Source organism: Conger conger, chromosome 3 (genome assembly GCF_963514075.1).
Source record: "Conger conger chromosome 3, fConCon1.1, whole genome shotgun sequence".
In the NCBI taxonomy this organism is placed as follows: Eukaryota; Metazoa; Chordata; class Actinopteri; order Anguilliformes; family Congridae; genus Conger; species Conger conger.
Genome location: NC_083762.1, coordinates 26,814,352 through 26,837,027, shown reverse-complemented (window position 1 = coordinate 26,837,027; position 22,676 = coordinate 26,814,352). Strand labels below are relative to the sequence as shown.

Here is a 22,676-nt window from a genome sequence, read left to right as displayed (position 1 = left end):
TCACTTTTATATAATTTATATAATTTACACAAAATACAAAATCTACGGACATCTTAATCCCTTTTTGCCAGTGCGACATTAGTTACAACTAAAACTAGAACGAAGTCCACTCCAGAATTTCTGACCTTTTAATTCTTGTTTCTCATTATCTTATTTCAGTTATTATTACGTACTTGTATATATACACTGCTAATCTAATTGAAATATGGTAGTACAAATTATACTATTATTTTTCTCTCAAACGAATTAAGCTTTTAAATACTGTAGTCAATAATGTGTTGCATCTTAAAGTGACTGTAGCTCTTGAAATAACCATAAATTATCATAGAGGGATGTATCCAATACACATCCACAAAATATCTATTCAAAGTAATGTAAATAACTATAATAACACAAATTGCAAGTCAGACATACATTCTGTAAATCAGGATTGAATGTGTGTGGTCTGGACTGCCTCACCACCTCAACTTCTCCCAAAATGTCAAGTTCAGTAGAGGGGTTACGAGCTGAAAAAGAGCAAGATGCAAACTCCACACAGAAAGACTCCTAGCAAGGCAACAGTGTTACCATTTGGTATTCTTGTTACTGTAATTTCTCAAATTGTAGTAGTCGGTAGTGGTAGTTACAGATTTGACCTCTCTATCTTGTGTACTAGACATATATTCATAGCCTATCAACCAGTCGTAGTGCATTTGATTTCTGTAATTTTGCTGATGCTTAATGTATACCATAATAACACCATTCAATGTAGTTTGAAACCATTCACAGATTTACTTTTACAGTCACTTTATGTTTTCGACAAGCTAAGCACTCATCCATTATCTGAGTTAGCTGGATAACTGCACTGAGTAAAAACCTGGAACAGCTGTTCCATATTTGTTCCATATTCGGCAGGGTTATGGGTTTTACGTGATGCAATTAACCCGGCATTGTGATACAGGCCCAGGAAAACACAATCAATCATGCAGGTTCGCACGCACACACATACCCACAAACACACACTCATACCTACAGGCAATTTAGACTGTCCAATTAGCCTAACTTGCATGTCCTTCCTTGGACTGTGTAAGGAATGTAAGGAAGCCCATGCAGACACAGTGAGAACGTCAAACTTTAATTAAAAAGCCCTGCTAAAAACTTCAGCTAAGACCATGCAGTGTTTAAGATGGTTTAAGCTGAGTTTTCAACTCTGTTAGCTGGTCTGGTCTGTGGCTGGTCAAAGCTAGTCACCTGATTGATCAGCTAAAAGTCTAAAAAAACCACTTCTTTAAGTTTTGAAGCAACACTTGTCCCCTTTGTAAGAACACAATGTAGGCTACACCCAGTGAATGATAGCAGCATAGGATTCCAGCTTGTGTCACTTTCTGCTATCATACACTCAGTATAATGGAGGACAATTATGGGAGGGTCCTTACAGATTTCTTGATTTCCAACCTTACCTGTACCTACCATAAGTGTTCATTTATTAATCTTGTTAAAAAACAAATGACTGTGGTAAAACATCTTTATAAGTTAATTTATGTTAAGCTTATTTTATATTTTATATTTTATATTTTATGTCATTTTGACTCTTAACTCTCTTGTATGGACGGATAGGTTTTACTATGAACCATATTGGCTAGTTGCAATGTCTGTATCCAGCTATGTAAGGAAAGTTAAATAAGGATACGCAACTGTTTGTTTCTATTTTTAGAACATGGCAAACTTGCCATGCCAAGTTAGTAGCTGCACCTACTAGTGACTAACAGCTAAATTCAAGCTCAACACAGAAATAACCTGGTCAGGGTCAAAACCCAGGATGTTCTTGTGAGGAAATATTATTATCCACTATACCACTGTGCCACCACATAGCTCATGCTACAAATCTATCTTGAAAATATCTATGAAGCTATGGGAGGAGATATGCAATTAAGTCAAAAAATGTTTATTGGCCATTGGGTCAGGGAATTCTTGATGTCACGAAGGACCCTGACTCAATAGCTCAGTCTGGTAATAAATTGAACTCCACTCATTTAATCCCCATATAAGAATAGGTGGAAATGTTTAGACTGATATATTGCAATGCATGTGCTTTCTATAATTTTGCTGATGCTTAGTACATACTATTATAACCCTATTCATTGAGTGCAAGTGCCTGATGACTTTTCTATCTGCTCTGTTATTGCTTAAACCTTTAAACATACATATCCATGTCTCTCTAGGTAGGAGTATCTATTAATTATCTAAATGTAAAATGCCATGTAGTTGCTAGTTAATATATAACTAAGTATGAACTAAAACTAATTTATTTTTTATGATGTCGCTCAACTAGCCAATTGTCCTTCTGGCTGTGGCTTATAGTTAAAGAACAAATGTGGCTGGGATAGCAAATGCTTTTTTTGTATTGTAAAACAATCCATTTCAGACACACAACAGTGGTAGCTAGACAACAACATATGACAGGAGATAACAATACTTTAAATGGCCAATTTATTTATTACCTCCAATTTAAAAAAAAGAATGTTTAATGAATAAGAGAGCCATGAAAATGTTTATAAACTCAATTTTGTGACAATGTCATCTTTATCTTCACATCTCAGACATACACACATAGCCAAGGAACAAGCAAATTCACACATACAGATCATTACTTTACAGTGCTCGTACTGAATTATCAGAGGGCAACAAAAATGTGGAATTGAAGCAGTGTTAGCAAAGCTGTGTGTGGAGCTTGGGGGAGATAAAAGCACAATCATTCATTGTGTCCTGCCACATCTTACAATTCAAATGGAGCCTTGTAGATTTGATAAAAGAGGGTAATAATTCTTAAAATGTTTAGAGGAAGCATTATTATGCTGAAGTGCTGCCCTGATGTGACAATCCATTGTACTGTGTCCAAATTTAGTGTTAATGTTAGCATAAAATCTAAAGGCAGGTTTACAGTAAGCAAGAACATGATAAATGTATGACTCAGTCAGTCCATAGATAAGAATGGCATAAGCTGGTACACTTGACTCCATGGTATGCAAATGGCTTCCTTCGCGTTTGGTACAAAAATGGAATAAGAGATGGAACAGCCTTTTTTTCTGTTAAACAGCCTTTGTTTGATCCACAACCCCCGAGGCGTAGAGGGGAATCGGTCACAGAATAAAACTACACACTCATGTATCAAACTAGCGTAGTTTTACCCTATATGCTCAACTGCAGCAAACTAGAACCAGGATTTAAGCATGGAATAGTCAATACGAGATTGGATGTAACACTAGCTCCCTGGCTTTGAAAACCTTCCAGTTATTCCCAAAATGACAATGGCAATGAGCGGAGATGTACTGATTGTAGCACCTTCCTTCAAGAGATAACTCGTCAAATAATTTACCCCTTAAATAAAGTGACCGCCACAGTGCAAGCACCTGAGAGGCAGGATGCGGAAGACATTTTGAGCCGTTGCAACCTCCATTCAAGCTGTCACCCTTTATACTTGATGATTTCATACAATTTATGAGAGTTAAGAGGTGGATGTGTCTATTTGGAGGTAGGCTGAGTATAGTAGCACTTAATTCCTTAAGGAAGTCCAAGAATAACCAAACACCTGCATAGCTTTCATTTGCATCACCACTCTATTGACATCTGTTGACACAACAAGCACTACACACCAGCGTGTTCACTTAACTTAAATACTGGAGTCTTCCACCTTAAATGCTAAATAGTACTTGAATGTGCAATACTTAACACTTGATTTAATTTGAGTCCAGCTATTGACCTGCTTAAAGTGTGTTTTATTTGCTATTATTTATAGCTTTTTAGTTAATGGTTATTGTTGTTTTTTGGTTAGTTTGGAGAAAAAGCAATCCTTTTTTCAGGAAATTTCAGGATATTCATGAAGGCATTAATACATTATATAGTATAAAATCAGAACTCAAGGCCATTTCAGACATTTTAGTGTTCCATATAATAATAATAATAATAATAATAATAATAATAATAATAGTAATAATCAAATTTTCAGGAACCTTTGCATACATAGTGCGAATAAGAGTATTTGTAAAAGACGAACTGTTCAGATTTTCTATAGTCCTTTAAGTTCACTAAAGAGAGAAACACAAAAAACGATCATATTGTACTAAAAACAAGCCAACCGATGCTTTTAATCAGACAGCAGCCCACACCAGCAGACGGTCTGTGCATCCAAATCTAGAGAGAAAACAAAACTTGTTCAAGTCAGGTGTCTAAAGTTACAAAACAAATGAAGATTCTGTGCAAATTGTGCAGCTATTTGCCCTATCCTGCACTGCTGCCCCCTTGTGACTGTCCCCGGGACTGCAGTTAACACTCTGCGTCGTTGCTCCCATTCAGGGGGTTGGGGCCGGTTGGCGACCCTGCTGTGAGGGTGGTGTGCTTGTCTTGCTGGAGCACGGTGTGGTTGATTCCATTTGAGCGTGTGCACTTCTCCGATTTCTGCTTCTCCTCCTCGCTGCAAGAAACAAATTGTTAACACGCATTCCTCACCTTCCTTCATCAAAGTCGTTTTAATGTGCCAAGATAACACTTAGTGCTGACCATTTCAAATAAAGTACACTGATATTCGATATTGGAGTATACAGTAAAATCAGTATAAGGTGGCAGATATTTTACGAGGTAATTAACTGGTAAATTCTGACACAGAAACATGTAACACCTCAATCTAATGAGAACCCAACAGTAAGCTGAAGCCCTATGCACAGTGGGGTGTGGGGTGCTGATTTACCCATCAAAGCAGCCGTTGGTGACCACCTCACAGGCCCCTTTCTCAGACAGGGAGCTGCGTGCGCTGCCCCCCTGCCAAGACCCTCTGGGCTCTCTGTCAGTGTTGGAGCTGCGCCTCATCACAACCGGTTCTCTCCCGGAGTCCGAACCACGCCTGAACACGGCCGGCTCTCTGCCAGGACTGCCGAAGAGTCTGGGCCCATCCGGCTCTCTGCCAGGACTGCCGAAGAGTCTGGGCCCGTCTGCCTCTCTGCCAGGACTGCCGAAGAGTCTGGGCCCGTCTGCCTCTCTGCCCGAGTCAGAGCTGTGTCTGGAGCCGCCAGAGCTGTTCCGGGCGTTCAGGCTCTCTGATGAGGAAAACTTACTGATCTGACCATCCTTCTCATCTGTGGAACAATGGAGAATCGGCATTATGCACTCTGTAGGAGGCTACACACATTCCAATAGAATGAAGTCATGACTCATGAGCAGTTCAAAGAATGAGTACGGTTTGAAATAGCTGTGCTTATTTGTATTTGTGACATAAATATTTGTGATGAACCAATGTCTTTTTTTTAACCCTAACCCTAACCCTTACACCCTGCAGGATTCTACAGCCACACAATTGGCGATCCCAAGAACAGTTGGAGAAGAAGAATAAACTGCTCTGCACTTGATCTTTAGAATTCAATTTCAAGCCATACAAGAGTTGCAGTAATTCTTGTCACAAAATGTTAAATTGTGCTGGAATGTTGGCAAGAAGAAGACTAAATGAAAACCTGCCTACTGTTAAGTTCTGCTGCTATCTACTACACAAAAATACAAAACTATGTAGAATAATAAAGTGAAAACGTGGGTGACTGTACCCTCTAGTGGAAAGGAGGAGAACAGCACACATGCAAACTGCTAATGTCCAACATAAATAAGGCACCTTTTCTATTTTATTTTTCTACATTTCTAACAAATTAATATTTGACTTTTAGTGATTTCTTTAAATGATAAGAGCCACCAAGAATACAAGAATTGAGTCAGGCAAATGTTTATTATGGACAAGGTGAGAATTATGTTTTGCAGGAGCAGCTGATATGATAAAAGAAGAGGGAGAGGAGACTGGTGAATAGAGAGCAGAAGGGGATCACTAGTCAACCTAAACCTGGACAGATACTAATAGAGCTACAGCAGAATGCTAACAGCATCATCCCTGTTTTTCTGCTGGTTCAATGAATATATTTTCCCTTCATTTTTTTACTATTCTCTCCTCTGGAGAGCTGCCAATATTATGTGTAGTAGGTGTAAGATTCTGTTCTGATACTGAACTGTTAATTTTATATTCATGATTCTCTTATTGATGATCATATATCTTACCCTTGGGATGACATCACGCCACCAGGCCATTTTAAAATCGAATGGATATCAAAGGAAAGCATAAACGTGGTCCAAATTCAGAAAATAAACAATTTAAAAAGAGATTTTACTTGTGGACACGGTACAAACTCAGACTTTGGTTGCCTTAGTTCTCAGCTGTGCAGCTGACTTTTCTGATTCCTATATATATATATTTTTGAAGTTGGAGACAATTTTATTTTGAACTACTTACCTTGACTCTATATACTGTATGCATAAGCTCTAGGACTTAAATCTAAATTCTGCAAGATACAGTCACATTCTGAGCATCAAGATCAATGAAGTAAAAATGTAAAGTTTTCACAGAAGCCTGCTTATGGTGGGTGGGGGCGATGAGTGACAGTACCTCCTGAACCTGGGTCACAGGCCTGTTTACGCCGCCTCCTTAGAATCACTTCCAGTTCACTGTCCTTCTTTCCTGGCAACACCTCCACCAACCCTCGACTCGGACTCTTCTTCACTGTATCCTGAGATTTCAAGCATGAGGTCCTTGATCAACAACAGGGAACTGAGCAGTTCTAATTTAATGCACTCATCTCAGTTTGATGGCTATCGCTTATCAAAGCTAGCCCAATTTCTTTAAATGCTCAGAATCCCAATGAGTGCGTGGTTTGAGTCAGCAGAAACCTCACTCTGTTTTCAGTTTGAGGGTTGTATCAAAAATGTTAATATGAACTAACATTTATTTTTTACAAAATCTCAAAAAAACAACCCCGAAAAATCTACAAATGGAATGCACCAGGAATAACGGACTTGTCTTCTGACTGCTTACTCACAGAATCTCAAATAAAATACAACTTACTACAGAACCTGATAACACCACTACACATTACAAGAGACAATACTGGCTGTTAACAGCATGAAAACCACAAGGAGAGAATACCAGAATGCCCTTCAGTTCCTCCATTGCGCTGTTGCTCTCTGCCTGTGGTTTCACTTCAACCACTGGGGGGTGCTGCTGTAACAAGAGAAGTGCAGCTCTTTCAAATACAGTGGGGATTATAAGTGAATCATCCCATCCCTCCTCAAAAAATGAAAATGCTAATTATTTTGAATTATTAGCCAGTGCCAGTGAGAAATGGGAGCAATTAGCTTAGCTTCTGTGGCCCCGTGACCTCACTCTCTGACAGTTCCAGATGTATTGATCTCAATTGGATCAATTGCAACATCGTTATATAAAATGGTGTTAGTGTCATGGCAGCCTTTGCCCCCTATCTCTGTGATAGAAACCTGCCGTGCATACAAATGCTCAGGACAGCACATTAGCCTCCTGAGAAATTCCACCATATAGTAATAGAGATTATTCCACGATCACACCCAGAAACGTTTGTTATCAAGAAACCAAAGTCTAACCACAGCCCACTCAGCACTTTATACAGAAGAAACTTATACCACAAGTCTTACATTATTCATCAGTCTGGTTATTACATAAAATTAAGTTCATATACTTAGATCTTGCTCATAAAACAGGCCGGAATTTAGCGTTATAGTCGCCCGCGCAGCTGGTATCCATTAAACGTGAATATGGCCTGAGGGTCATTGTATTGATTTATTCTTCACTGCCCCTTCGAGGGGGGGAAAGTAGTCCCGGTAAAGACAATCAATAACATTAAATCAAATCAAAGCACTGCGTTTATAGAGGGTGTCTATCTGAGATCTGCTTTAAGCCTTGAATCATTCCCCAATGGAGCACATCCCAGCCAAAGACAAAGCAGGTGGCACAGGGAACCCTCTCAAAATACTGAGCAGGGAATCACTGCAAGGTGCATTACTCTTAGCAACCAAATGACAAGTGAAGAAAAGAGATATGCAAACAGCGATGGCTTGCGTAGTGTCGAGAGTACTGGGAAAATGCTGTCAATTACAAATAAAAGTAAAAGGAAACAAAGAATTCTTTGAAAATGTTATTTTTAAAAGCAGCAGCACTGACATTAAGCAGTGCAGCAGTGAGTGGTTTCAACAACACTGTTTCTGTCCTTCCTTTTTAGGCTTTTTATACAGCGGAGGTAAATGAAGGAAATCTTTAAAACGCTTACCTTTATGCCAAATCTCTTCAGTGTCGCCAGTCAAAGAGAAATAATGTGAATGGAAAAGAAAAATAATTACCATTACAACATGAAGATTTAATATGTACTGTAGTCTATGGTTTTAGATTTGTAATTCTAAACAAAATTCTAAATTCACATGGGCAAAGGGAGATTCTCAACTTTGCGCAAAGTGTATTGGTTTCACCATGTAAACTAGCCCCTGAAAGAGCTGAAGATGGCTTTAGTAGGCATCTGATAGGCGGCAGTGTGAGACCAGTGAGAACAGTATGGCAGGGATGTTGTGCTCTAGCAGAGAGCTCACCTTGGTGTCTTGCCCTTTGACAGGCCTCAGGACGACCCCGTGCTTGATCCTCTCCATCATCTCGTTTACAGCCTTCACTTTCACATCATCCACGCCTCCACCATCTTCACAAGCCAAACAGACACTGGTATCACCTCACAGGATCATTGAAAAAGGCTCACTGACATGTTGATTCACCCTCTGCCTGTGTTTATAGTCCTTCAATTTCAGTTTCAAAATATATAGTTGATGCACCAGCACTCTGTACCAAAACATTGTACAGCTGTACAATAATTCAAGCTCATTGGTTGAAAATTGGTTCTAATTGCCACATGGCCACATTGCCACATGGCATTTCGACATCAACGTGTTCACAGGGATGGGGAGGGATAAACAGTGTTGTGGTTTGAGGGTGTTTGTTGCTGCAATTCCTCTCTTGACCATTAGGAGTCTGAAATGATCTATTGTACCTTTAATTAATAAATAAAATACACTTACCAGGGACCTGCTCTGCCTTCAAAGGCCCCTTCCCTCCTTTTGAGGATTTTCGCATTATTGCAATGAGCGAACTACAGAAGCAAAGAAATAATAGGAAATAATTCAGACATTTAGTCTGAGGGACTTATTATAATACAAACACGAATACTACTAATAATAATAACACGCAGCTGCTCTCTCAAAACCAGATTCGGGCCTTTTTAAAAGCAGAGCACACATTTTAGGAACAATTCCAAGTTTTCTTCCAGTCGCCTTCACAAAAACACGGCCAGTCAGCATTATGTCCGGGTGACAAATGGAGGCTATGCGCAGTGTCTAGTCCTCGGATCTGCATGTGTTTGTTCTCTGCGGGGGCTGCTGGCAGCGGTGTCTCACCTGAGGGGGTTGCAGCGGGAGGGGGGAGGAGGCGGGGGAGGGGGAGGGGGAGGAGGAGGTGGGGGAGGGGGCTGGGGTGGCGGGGCGGGGGGAGGGGCGGTCCCAGGAGCCGGGCCTGCTGCCGTATCTGCGCTCTTCTGCACGGCCAGCAACTCTTGCACTGCACAAATAGAAACACCCACGACAGGGGAGTTAGCTTCTCCATCTGAAAGCGCTGTGCCCTCCTGTTTGGCTGAGCACTGGTACATTTTCTAGCAGATGCTGGATAAAAAACGCTCAGCCGTCATCATAAGAAGCGGGCTAATTAGTCAAGCGAGGTTATTTATGTGATAACCACTCCCCATTCACATACAATCAGTAGGAACAATTAGGTCGTTGTACCACACAGTACATGTGATACTGAAAGTAACAGAATTCTCTCTCAGACAAATATAGGACAACACACACTACAAGAAGACATCAACTTTAAGGCCAGGCTTAAAGAAGTTGTTGAAATGATTTTGTTTCGATTTTCCACTGAAAGGCGTGCAGCAGGAGTGTGGCAGGTGTTTGGCTGGGGTGTCCCAGGGATGTGGCAGGTGCATGACAGGCCTGCGATGTGTGGGTAGAACAGAGCAGGGACCCACCTTGGCCCTCCAGGCTGCTGTTACTCCTCTCCACCTCCTGCAGCCGGCCCTCCGCCTCACGCTTCTCCTCCTCCAGGAGATCCAGCTGCTTCCGCACCTCCTCCAGCTGCCTCCGGAGGGCGCACTCCTCCAGCTCAGCCTCTAGGCTCTTCACCTGAGGAGAGAAGCAGCTCCATCAGAGGGAGTTTTGTACTGCAACATGCGCAAGCGGGAGTTGCTATGGTGCGTTTTCTAAGACGCCAGAAATATGCGTTTGGACTGGCAGCGTTTTACAGAGGTTTTTAAGAGCCGCTCAGTGTTGTAGCGGGAGTGAGAAAAGCGAGCGTTGCTGAGTTTAACTGCACTTTTAATGGGCAGCCCAGAGACGTTAAAATGTCAAGTGAGTTTACTCCAGGCTGTCTGCAGCCTGCTGAATATGCATGAAGCCCGGACAGCGTAGGCTTGCAGCCGGCTCAGGGAGCCGTCGTCGAGCGCAGAACATCACAAGCAGCTCCGCACACCCACAAGCAGAGTCTGCTCACCCGTCACCTCTCTGCCTGTCCACAAACAATCCCCTCTGCTTCACAGCACGGAAACCTCCGACGTGCATCCCGCGTAACACACACACTCACACTACCCCGCCTCGGCCTGCACGCTTTCATCATCTGACACACCATCTCCGCTGTGCAGAAGCCCCCCTTCCCCAAATCCCCCGCCCACACTGCACCACAGTCACACGGAGCCCGACGCCAGAGCGGCGATCAGACTGTGCTGTTTGGCAGCTGATGAAGGCGAGCCAACATGGTCTGGAACTGATCAGTGGAGGAGCTGGAGGGAGCAGGAGTCTGCTGTGCCACTCCTTAGCCAAAAGGGTGCTCTGCAGCAATGCAGTCACAGGCACTGAAGCACTCATGGTGGGCGATTTAGCATCGAAGGAGCTGAAAGGCCAGGAAAACCGATAAAGCATTTATGTACAGAACAGTGTGTGTGTATTTGTGAATGTGTGTGTGAGTGTGTGTGTGTGTGTTCTTATGACCTTATGTTTGCAGGCAGCACAGGGCTTTTGTGTTCTTGTCTCCAGACAGAGCTGAAATGACCATTGGCTGACAGCTGATTTCCAAGCAATGAAATGACCTTGGAAATGTGTCAAACTCACATCTACTGAGATACACAAAAAAGGTTACTGTCAGTGTCATCCAAGCAGTCTTTTGTTTCACTCATCTTTTTGATCTTTCTCAAACATTCTCCATGTGGTTCTCTGAGAATCAGTTCAGATCGATCGGAGTCTGCACCTGTGCCGATTTAACGGCTGACATACAGTCTGAACGAATGATGGCCATATCCATCATCAAACGTGACTTCAGGGTTTTTTGCGGTCTGTGTGTTCTAGCTGTGGGGGATCGGCACTCCGCCATCCTTCAGCTTTTATCTAGGCCAGGCTGCACTTTGAGCAGTCAGCGGAGTTACCATCAACCTCCCAACCTCTTAACCTGAGGGCCACCTTGGGCAAATGTTCATGGCTGTAAAGGACTGGTGAGGCTTCTGTGTTAGCATTACAGGACTATGTCTCCCCATAGAGCTATTGTGTGGCAGTTCACAACAGTGTGCTGCTATTATTGAGAGAAGGTTGCAGGGATAATGGTCTGGTGTCAGAAGGGTTAGATAAATAAAATAACATGGTTTCACCTCTCCTCACAACTGTCTTATTGACTCAAGTCAAATCCAAACCCAACACAAGACACATGCACTCACACACTCTCACACACACACACACACACACACACACACACACACACACACACACACACACACACACACACACACACAGACAGTTTGGTTGATTTGGGCATTTCTGAGAGGAACTCATGAATGACCTTGCTCAGGTTAATTGCATTTCATTTCCTTACAATGTCAAATGAGTTGACGAGGTGGAGGTGATCATAATATTGATCATTTTAGATTAGGTATTTATTCTATGGTTGTTGTTCGAGAAAATTCTTTCATTTTCACAGACGACATGAAGACACTGCAGTTCAGTTGTTTCTGGCGGGGAGAAGCCATCTCAGACCTCTTGCCCCTGGTCCTCCTTGATCCTACCTTCTGTTGGTGCTGCAGTCGCTCCTGCTCCAAGGTCTTGGTGATGTTGGCCACGTCCTCCAGGGCCTTGAGCAGCTGTATGCTGGGGTCAGCGTTCTGCAGGAGAATCATGCTCTGCCGGTTCGCTTCCTTCTGTTTCACCAACATCTGTGGAGGGAAGGGGGGCTTTTCTTACCACTCTGATGTGGACGACACCCAACTATTGCTTTGCTTCCCTTCTGACACTCAGGTCATCCTGCCGGTGACCCCAAACACACCCACCTGCCCCCCCTCCACATCTCTCACAGACTAACCCCCACTGAAGCACTGGGCTGAATGTGTCCTCAACAGATGCACAGCTGCCCTTCAAACCTGAAATTCGCTCTCAGCCTAAGGGGGATTAGAGGTCCGTAATCACAAGTATAGAATTGTGAGAAATACCAACGAGAACATTAATGAACGTCTGTATGCAAATGTAGGACAATTCACCCACGACAACACTTGAATTGTGTTGTAAAAAATGGTTGATTAAAGATATCAGGGCAATTTTCAGATAAGATTTTAATGAGACATGTACGTACTTTAATACAGCATAGAATATTCTGTTAATCAGTATTTTGAGGCATGGGAAATTACCCATAGAACTATCAAGGAATATTAGTGCAATACTGTGGGATGACTCCAATAGTCTGAATCACCTGCTATTTATCAGCACACATTAATTATTATATTATCATTATTCATTCATACAGCAGCACAAACACACATGTGCTTAGTGTTAGTGATTATGTTCAATTATCAGTCATGATAATAGCATTCACATTCCTCACATAAAGTCCAGAGCCTCGTCAATGAAGGCGATCAAAATGATAATCAGGACCGTGGCTGCCAGGGCTAGCAGCAGCACTGTGGTAGTGGTGCAGCCGCGATGCTTTGCCGCGGTGCAACCAGCTCTTTCCAGGCGTACCTCGTGTGCGTAGGTCTCAGCTTTCTGCCTCAGACTCTGCTCCAAATCCAGCTGGTCCCTCAGGCCCTCGTACTCGTGGGCTGCCATCACCGACACTGCAGACATACATGAAAGAGTCAGTGTCCAGGGTGGAGTGCCAGGGTCTCTCAGGATAAACAAGATGTCACATTCTCTCTGCTGGACATCTGGGTAAAATATTGTTTTGTATTCAAATACTTTTATTTGCTTTACTGGGCTGGCCTTGGAATGTATTGGGACCTATTAAATACTCTCAAAGCCTGCAAACCCTGCCTTCTGGTCGTCTTGGTTGGCTCAGTTGCACCAGGAAATGCTATGGTTGTATTGGGCTGTTTTATACTTCTGGGTAGTCTGCTTATTTTGCATGATCTGCAGCACCCATGGGCAGAGCATTAATTTATACCAGGTCACATCACCAGTCAACCAATCATCATCTGTGCGGTGTATGAAGGACAGTGGTTTCTAACTACGCACTTAAAAATTCCTGAGGAGGTACGCAACGGCGTGCAACCATCGCAACCAAGGCTACATCAGCTTAGGACTGAGAAAAAACATGTAGTTAAACTGAGATAGGCAAGATGTTAACATGAGGTAGTGTTAGACCCAGAGGAATAACTGATATAGTGTTTGACCCAAAAGAGTAACTCTGAAATAGTGTAAGCTCTCTGATCTGAACACTGCGACAGCATCAGTGTCTCGAGGAGGCAGTAGCTGCACTCTTAGTATCACTCTGCCATAAAAAGCACCACTCAATTGTTTCAGTACAGAAGACATTCAAATATAGGTTACAGCAACATCACAGTGCATTGGGGGTTTGATATTGTGCGACTGTGATGAATAGTCAAGATCCCTTGATATCTGGTCTTTGGTGGAGGATAGTCTGCTGTCTTCTCCCTGAGGGTGCGTGTGGAGGGGATATGGGATTGCGGGGCGCTTCCTACAGCCTCTCTCTCTCATTAGATTTGATTGAGGCAAGTGCAGTGGAAGAGCAGACGGAGGGAGTGCCTCTGTGTCTCTGTGGGGGGGGGGGGGGTCCGTTTCCATAGAAATCAGCATCCAGGCTCACAAAGACCCTCTGGGAATGACATCATCGTCAGCCAGTTAAAATGCAGTGCTAGCAGACTTCGCTTAGCTCATATGCATCAGTGCACATACCAGGACCTGGTTTTTCTGTGTGTGTGTGTGTGTGTGTGTGTGTCTGTGTCTGTGTCTGTGTCTGTGTCTGTGTCTGTGTCTGTGTCTGTGTCTGTCTGTGTGTCTGTGTGTTGAAGCTGTATAAAGCACATCGCCATTCCAGTGGGATTTGTTGCAGAACATTGCTTACACAGGTACACATACACACAACACAAGCATGAGATCCTGAATTCAGCAATGCATAATCAAGAACGACCTTTGACCTCAGAATCCCAAGGGCAGAACTATGAGCTCAGACTGCATTTCTTTTTCATCCCCATTCTATATTTTCCACGGCCGATTAAGCTAGCTGATAACTGTCATTAATGTTCACCATTGAGAGTTATTGCTGAAATCTGGTGTGACAAAATGCTTCTCTCATAGCTCCTCATCAGAGTCAGGATGGGCTGAATAATTGATTCATTGTGTTGCAGGCGGAAGGGTTAACAGCCACTGACTACTGCACACACAATTCATCAGCAAAAACAAGCTGAAGCAAGCTGCCTATGACATCACTGCAAAAGGTATTGCCTCTTTGTTCAATATAGCAATGAAATTCATTCATATAGGCAGCCTTTAGGAGTCTGCGTACCACATAGCAGTTTTTAAAATTTGAATACATTATTCTGACAGCTACCGACTTGAAGAAATGTGTCACAGTAAAGCTTTCTCTCAACGGGATAACAAACAATAGCTTGTCTAATATAGATGCACAGTTATCTGCAGACCAATTCCAGGGCATTTCCACCAATCCAGTGACTGGATCAAATTCACTTCCTGTGAAGACATTATTTATAGCATGATAAGTGGCACTGGGGTTCATATCAATTTCATGTCCTACTCTACAGCCCAAGAGGAATTATTTCATCCCAGCACAATTGAACACATTTCAATTGAATTCAATTGTCATATTATCTAAAAAAACAGTCTTAACAAAATCTGACTTCCATAAATAAATACATGATTGCTTGTAATGGTTTAATTGCAAAGAGATCCTGTGAACTTAATTATCAGCTTTGAAATCTTTGAGCCCTTCATGATTGCATCCGTAGCAGGGAAATGCCTATCACCAGTAATTAATCTATCACACAAGGCAAGAAAGTGTTTATACTCTGCAATTTACATAGAGGGGGTTGGGTCATCTGTGAATACGAAACAAAGGCAGGCTTAATTATTAGCATATTTTTAACAGCTATGTTGATAAAGGCATTACATTATTTTTTCAGATAAAATAATACAAGTGTTATCAATACAATAATTAAGGTAATTGCAATTTCAATAATTGCGCTGAGCATGACCCAAGAGAGAGCCAAGACAACATATGTCAATACAAACTGCTGCCAAATAGATGTACTTGTGTTACTTAATGAAGCAGTGCTTCAGAACTTCAGAACTAAGGTTGGATTGGCAGTGCTGCATGTAGCATCTTGGAGCTGGTTCAATTCCTAGCACTCAATTCCTTAAGACACCTTCTTCAACAGATCAGTGTAATCCTAGGCCCATTCCATCCACTGTTACACCATGTGACGTCCATACCCCTTTCCAACATCAACAATAAACACAGCAAGCAAATTCTCACTGAATTTCCAATTACTAACTGAGGAATGGGACTACTCTGCCTCTGCCTGGCACCCTGTCGACAAGTCACCCGGCCCCCCGAACCCCCACCCTCCCAGCTGGAGGTGGAGCCAGTTCCCATTCAAATCGGTCATCACTCAGACACCCCGTCCTGCTCCTTCACCCCTCTGTGGACGCAACATAAGCGTCAGGCGCGTGGTGGCCATGGCGGTCGATGCCTCACTGACGAGTGTGTCTAACAGTCTGGAAAATGATGAGTCATAGCTTGGTGGAGACGGTAGGAGACCAATGACACATTAAGTCATGGGGGGAGGGGATGGAGACAATGATGAATGTCACGCTTCAAAATGCTGAGTCTTCCGTTTCTCCACTGCATCACCCTCAATTCACCTGCATTGCTTAAATTGACTATTAACAGTGTAACATTTTTTGCAGTTGAGTGTGTTGGCTTCATGGCCTTCCCAACAGCACCAGGCTGCATCTCTGCCCATCTACACAACCTCCCGCGGCCATGCCACTCTTCCAGCCCCGCTTCCTCCCTCCCTCCCTCTCTCTCTCACCAACCTCTGTTGAATCTCTTGATGGTCTTGCTCTGCTGCTCAATGGTTTTGTAAAGCTCCTTCATCTCCGCCTGTTCCTTTTCACTCTGAAAATTCCCACAATGCACCACCAAGTTAATAGACTCCACTTTTTCAAAGAACAGAGAAAGAGATGGCACCAACTGAAAAAAGGGGATAAATAGGTCCCAGCTCTGGCCAAATTTTAACGGCCTACCACTGTTCCTCAGCAGATTGTTGAGCTGGGCTCCGGTCCAACACAACAGCCCTGCACAGTGGCTTCACTGTTGGGTCAGATTAGTTACTCTTAATAAAACTTGGCTGTTTACTTGCTCATCCATTACAGACAGATAGGGAAAGGAAAGGGAGAGACAGACATACACCCAGCCACCCAGCCCAGGCTCTACTGAGCGTGACTGAGTGCTAGCCTCCAGGTCTTCTCCCGCTGAAAGGATGAGAAACAGGCTGACACTCACCCGTGACGTCAGCTCCTCGATCTGTCTCCGCTGGTCCTGCAGCTGGCAGGCAAACTGCTTCTTCTCCTCCAGTAGGGAGGTCACTGTCTCCTGCAGGTCTGGGGAGAGAAGTACACCTACACCTCACACGCTTATTCACTCACTCATACAGCATGCACCTTCAGTGCTCAGAACATGCACCTTTGTTGAAATGTCATTTCCAATTTAAAGTCCCATGAAATGTATTGGCTGCTTGCTGACCCCAAGACCAGCTAATCATGAACGACATTCATACTGCATCTTCCATTGATACTAATGTGTAGCATCTACTTGGGTGATGCAAAACTGCTATTTAGTACCAGAATGCTCACCATATGCTGAAGAGGAGAGAGAACATCATAGCACTTTCGGTCTGTGTATATTCCGATATTGTACTTTGGGCATGCTTTATAAAAACATACTCTCATATATGTGAATAAAACACACATGAAGGTAAATTTCCTTGACGTTTTGTATCAGAAAAGTTTTAATAGAAAAAAAAAAACCTTTTCTGATCATTCAAGATATGGAGACGTTTTGTATTTTGTACGGAAAACTCATGTGGAATTTAGAAATTGAGTTGTTCAGTACTAAACTATTAAGGCATTTTGTTATTTTTGTATTTTATTGTATCTTTTGTGTACACTTACATGCTCTGACATACATTTTCTGTCTCTTATTTCTGAATGGTAGTTTTCAACCATGTGCAGGAAATTGTTTTTGAGATATTGACACTTTTATAGAACAAAATCGGTGGAAATTGCCCTCTGGGGTGGCAAAGTGTAAAGGGTTAATATCTGATGATTAATTTCAGAAAACAATCGAAAGTAAGTCGTGCAGGTCAAACAGTGTTCTTAGTTTCTGGTTGCTTCTTTATGTAACGCATGTCATGCTCCAGTATGCTTTATGGGGAAACTTCTTTTTCTAGAAATCTTTAAGAGAAAACACTGAGCAGAAACCACACACATTTGTTCGTCACAAGGTAGACATGCTCACTCATGTCTTGTGGTTTCTAAGCAGCAACAAATGTAGTGTAAAAACAAGGCCCTGAAACTCAGTTGGCTGCATCAGTGACAAGAAGTAATACATTAACTTGGAAGTGTATTAAGGAAAGCAGGTCATTTAATGTTCACCAATTCAGAAAATGGATGCTCACGTTACTGTTACAAAAGCTTTTCGACAGCACAAAAACATTCTACTTCACTGGCATTATGCAGAGCAGCAGCATGGGACTAAAACTCATAACAATGTGGTTACTAATGTCTTAACCATTAGTCCACAGTGCTGCCAAAACCCTGATATGAAAGGCCTCACACCTTTGACCTGCTGCTGGTACTGGGTGTAGGGGTCTGGACTGGGTTCCTGCGGCTCTGTCTCTTCCTCCAGGGCAATGCAGTCAGAGATACTTGGCAGCAGCTCATCCAGACAGGGTCGAGAAGACAGACTCAGGTACTTTAGCTTCCTGTTCTCACAATTCAGCTGTGAACAAATGTACAGACATTACAATCATTTATTTGGAGCAGCTTTCAAAGCAAATGACTTACCAGTACTTACAAGAGCAACACTAACTACTGTAAATAACAACTTTATTAAATAACTTATCCAGCCAATCATAAGCAACTAGCTTGTGAACATACACGCTATTAAAGCAAATGCTAAAATTGCTATGAAAAGTAGTAGGAAAGAGGAGGAGCCAAGGCGCAGCCTGAGAAATTGGGTCTCTCATTCAGCATCTGGCTTTCCAGACAGACTGACACCTGACAACGTTTAATCGCATAGCATGGCATTATTGAGTCCAAAAGCAACAAATGTATGCAAAATAATAATAATGTAATTTAAAAAAAAGAATCCCTCCAGGTTCACAATGTTCAAATTCTTTATAGCAAACGCTGTTCAGATCCAAATACTTAACTGATACACAAAATATGATTTCATGGACTGTGCCAATGGAATTGTTTATGAAAAAGAGGACAGGTGGCCATGAGAATAAAATATGGCTGCTTTAAGAGGAAAGATACAATCATATCACTTTGTATCTTACCTTTGTGGCTAGAGCCTCTGCATTCTCTCTGCAGGACTTCTCTATCTCCAGCTGGGTCTGCAGAACACTCACCTCTTCAATCACCATTTGGGATACTGGGGTAAAAGAGAGTAGGAGAGATTAACAAATAGCAGGAAGCAAGATTCAGAGGCATGGCTGAATGGTGGCTGAGATTTGCCTTGTGGAAACTGGAAATGCTCTCAGAACGTAAAGGGCTGCTTCAGGTCTGAAGCATAAGGTTTGGCTGTAGGCCAAAGCCTGATTATTTATTCGGTGTGAAGGCAATGGTGGTTTTGACCTTGAAAGGCTGAATACTGTATCATTGCCAGGAACATATAAAAGCCCATTAAAACTGAAATATTCTGCCCTTGGGCATAATTTCTTTGAATGTTAAAATCATGAATAAACACGTATTCAAGACTCAACAGGAAAATCTTGAGTTGACAAACAGCTTAATTTCACCACTGACTTCGATTGTAAATTAAATGTTTCCTTTGCTGTGGGATACTTAAGCATCTTGTTGTAATCATAATCTCTAATATAAGTGACAAATGTGCCCACTATGTGTTGGTAGGCTCTTCTATTGAAAATAGCAAAATTTGAACCTCAACATCTCACTCGTTTTAAAACCAATCTCAATGCCTCAATTGATCCCAACACAAGACCACTCATTGTTTCGGTAATTCAGAGGCATACGTGAGATTTTATTTCATTTTACTTTACTTCATAATCTACATTTCAACGATGAATCATCCATAGACTGAACATGGGGAGACACAATGCTAAAATGAATCAGGCTAATCTAAATTTCCAAAAGAACATGGGAACATGTAATGCTCACTAACGGTATCACGTGCAGCTAGTAGTTAGATGACATTCCATACTAGCACACTGTAGCGAGCAGCAGCCACGGTGAATGTCCAAAGTGGCAAGCACTCAATTTTGTGAAAACGCGTCTGATACAGTAAAGCGAGAGCGAGAGCTAGGTCGGTGTACATAAACAGAAAACAGCTAAATCGGCAGTTAATTTGGCTAGTCATAAACAGCAAAAATAACTAGCACGAATGTTAGCTACACAGGGAAATGGCAGTGATGGTGCTATGCCAGCTAGTTAACTAGCTAGCCTATATAGTTAAGATTTTAAAAGTAGTTTGTGTTCTGCCTCCCTAGCTAGCTAGCTGAATGGCTGATAAGGGAAGAGACTAAAGTGATATGGTCAGATGAGACCAAAATGTAACTTTTTGGCCATATGCATATGCATGTGGCAGCAAAAGAGCAATGCATTTAAAAAGTATGAGAAAATTTTGCTTAGAATCTGGTCTTACATTTCAACAAAGGTGGTTCGATTTTCCAGTAGGACAATGGCTCCAAACATACAATGAGGTCCATAAGTATTTGGACGGGGGTACAATTTCTGTTCTTTTTTTTTCTTTTTTTTCTATGGATGTAAATACCCTCAAATTAAAGATGACCGTTTTATCTCATATTATTATTTTTATTTCAAGTCCAATGTGCTGGAGTATGGAGCCAAAAGAACAGAAATTGTACCACTGTCAAAATACTTACAGACCTCACTGAACATCAAAATCCACACAGAAAAGTGAAAACAACATCCATGTTCTGCAATGGCCATCACAGTCTCCAGACTGGCCAATGACCACCTGTAAAATCTTGAGATTCTGATTTTGGTGTCCCTACCAGTGAACAGTGACTGACACTGCAGTGCCTTCCAGCACCGTTAGGCTCCACAATTCATCGAGATGGTGAAGTGGGTAGTTACAGATGTCGGTCACTGGAGCCCTGACACAGCTCTCACAGAAAAAAACAACTCCCTGCAGCCCACTTTACCATACCCATCATTCCTCAGTCCTGCATTTTAAGCCTCTCTCACTCACTCTCTCAATCATGTTACGGCATCCACAGCAGACACAGGACTTTATTGTCTGCATGTCTTTAGAAGGGCTGGCAAACTAATATGTCAGATTCAGCTCAGACACTGCTTGGCTTTGTGTTTGTTGATCTTTTTAATATGTCATAAAAAAAATAAAAAAAAACACAAAGGCAGACACACAGACACACACAGCAACCTGGAGAACAGACATCGAGTGGAACAGCTAAATGAGTTTTCTTGCTAATTGGCATATCTACTTTTCACCTTTGCCCTCTATACTTATAATGAAGAAAATTGGGGCCACAGTGGCTCAGGAGGTAAGAGCAGTCATCTGGCAGTCAGAGGGTTGCCAGTTCGATCCTGCCCTGGGTATGTAGAAGTGTCCCTGAGCTTACATGGTCTCAATTGCTATTGGTGTATGTGCGTGTGAAAGGGTGAATGAGAAGCATCAATTGTACCATTGGATAAAGCGCTAATATAAATGCAGACCATTTACAATGCAAATGCAGCAAAGTTGAGCATTCTGCAACCTTCAGCACCAAAGAATAAGATCAATTTTTACTGATACTCACATGTTGACTGCCTTGCTTTAATGTAGGTGAACAACAAGAGAGCAAGGCCAAATAATGCATTAGGGGAATGCATCAACATCAACTTTTTTTTAAAACTTCATGACCAGCAATGAACATAATTCCATGGAGATTCAAATGTATAGGAAGAAATATTGATGAATGAGACAGCACATTGCAGACTAAGGGGCAGCAAAATAAACACTACATTAAATATTCATCCTACATAAACAACATTGCTCTATGTACAGCTAACTAGCTTTGCAGTAAATATACTGCGGCATCTAACATACTTATCTGGGAGGATAAATGAGGAGGATATTTTGCCAGTTCCACTTCACCAGGCTATTGCATTTCACTCAGCTCACAATTGTTACCGTGTCCATTGAACAGGATTCTCGGTACAGATTGTGTGTCAGGGAACCCAGAGTCTGTTTATACCCAGGTCTATTATTTTATGTTGTCATGCTTAAAGCAGAAGTCAGATGAATTCCACAGTGGCTGTACTAAACAATAATCCCAGGCTTCTGCAGATCTCATGCTTTAAAGGAAAAATATAATTCTCCATGTTCCATTTGTATACTGACCTTTCTTGTTATATGTAAGCACATTATAATTGGTTATTAGTGCTATGGGAAATGCCATATACACAGATGCATTAACAGAGTCAGACGGGAAAGCATGTTGGTTTCTGTGCAGCATGCATATTGATTCATTATTTCGTACAGGTAACTGAACGGCTCACATGTTTCGCAGTCATTTGTTGGCTTCATACAGAACATGTGGTAGGCTGGTAATTGATAACTTACAGTACTTAGGAGGTATACTGTTACAGAAGGTATCATTAAGGTGCAATAAAATACCTACCAACAATCACAGTTGCAAATTTAGTGTCCGGAAATACCGGTGCTCTGCAGATCACCACTGAGCCACAAAACAACCAGGTTCATTGGTTATGTGTTGACAGTGGGCTACAGTATCTTTCAAATGACTTTTATCATGTGCTTGTTACTCAATACGTGCCACTGCTGTAACTCTAGAGTGAAAACGTCTCCCCTGGCTGATTTGGTTTCATAGCAACAGAGGCATGGGTTCCACATAGTCATTTCCAAAAAGGTCCACCCCTTCATTTGCCAGGACCTCTCATTTTCTCTCTATTCTAATCCACATTATAATATAATACTCCATGGTCTTATTTTCTTTTCAGGTTTTCAAAATCCCCCTCGATTTACTGTCAAAGTCAAAGCAGGACCATATCTGTCCTGAAAATAAGCACCAAATAAACAACTTCTAACTCTAAATAAATACATGTAGCATGCCTGCATCCAAATTAAAACCCCCACTGAATTCTGAGAAACAGCATATACAGCTCTTAAAATACACTACTTTATCAATGGAGAA

The 22,676-nt window shown here is 42.0% G+C and overlaps 1 protein-coding gene across 2 annotated transcripts in view; it reads right to left on the bottom strand.

Moving 5' to 3' along the window:
• Positions 1-2,452: 2,452 nt before the first annotated feature.
• shtn3 (shootin 3) overlaps positions 2,453-22,676 on the bottom strand; it is a 35,560-nt gene continuing 15,336 nt past the window's right edge. Inside the window, exons 3-17 of one of the 2 annotated variants that reach the window (XM_061235698.1) lie at positions 18,816-18,910; positions 18,091-18,253; positions 16,757-16,854; positions 16,288-16,369; positions 12,955-13,049; positions 12,009-12,155; positions 9,933-10,086; positions 9,307-9,466; positions 8,932-9,002; positions 8,455-8,558; positions 8,142-8,156; positions 6,989-7,063; positions 6,452-6,572; positions 4,724-5,108; positions 2,453-4,450 (exon numbers count right to left, since the gene is read on the bottom strand). In XM_061235698.1, coding sequence (XP_061091682.1) covers positions 4,303-4,450; positions 4,724-5,108; positions 6,452-6,572; positions 6,989-7,063; positions 8,142-8,156; positions 8,455-8,558; positions 8,932-9,002; positions 9,307-9,466; positions 9,933-10,086; positions 12,009-12,155; positions 12,955-13,049; positions 16,288-16,369; positions 16,757-16,854; positions 18,091-18,253; positions 18,816-18,910 — 1,913 coding nt within the window. In that variant the 3' untranslated portion in view covers positions 2,453-4,302. The remainder of the gene's footprint in view (positions 4,451-4,723; positions 5,109-6,451; positions 6,573-6,988; positions 7,064-8,141; positions 8,157-8,454; positions 8,559-8,931; positions 9,003-9,306; positions 9,467-9,932; positions 10,087-12,008; positions 12,156-12,954; positions 13,050-16,287; positions 16,370-16,756; positions 16,855-18,090; positions 18,254-18,815; positions 18,911-22,676) is intronic. The other variant, XM_061235699.1, reaches the window with a different exon arrangement.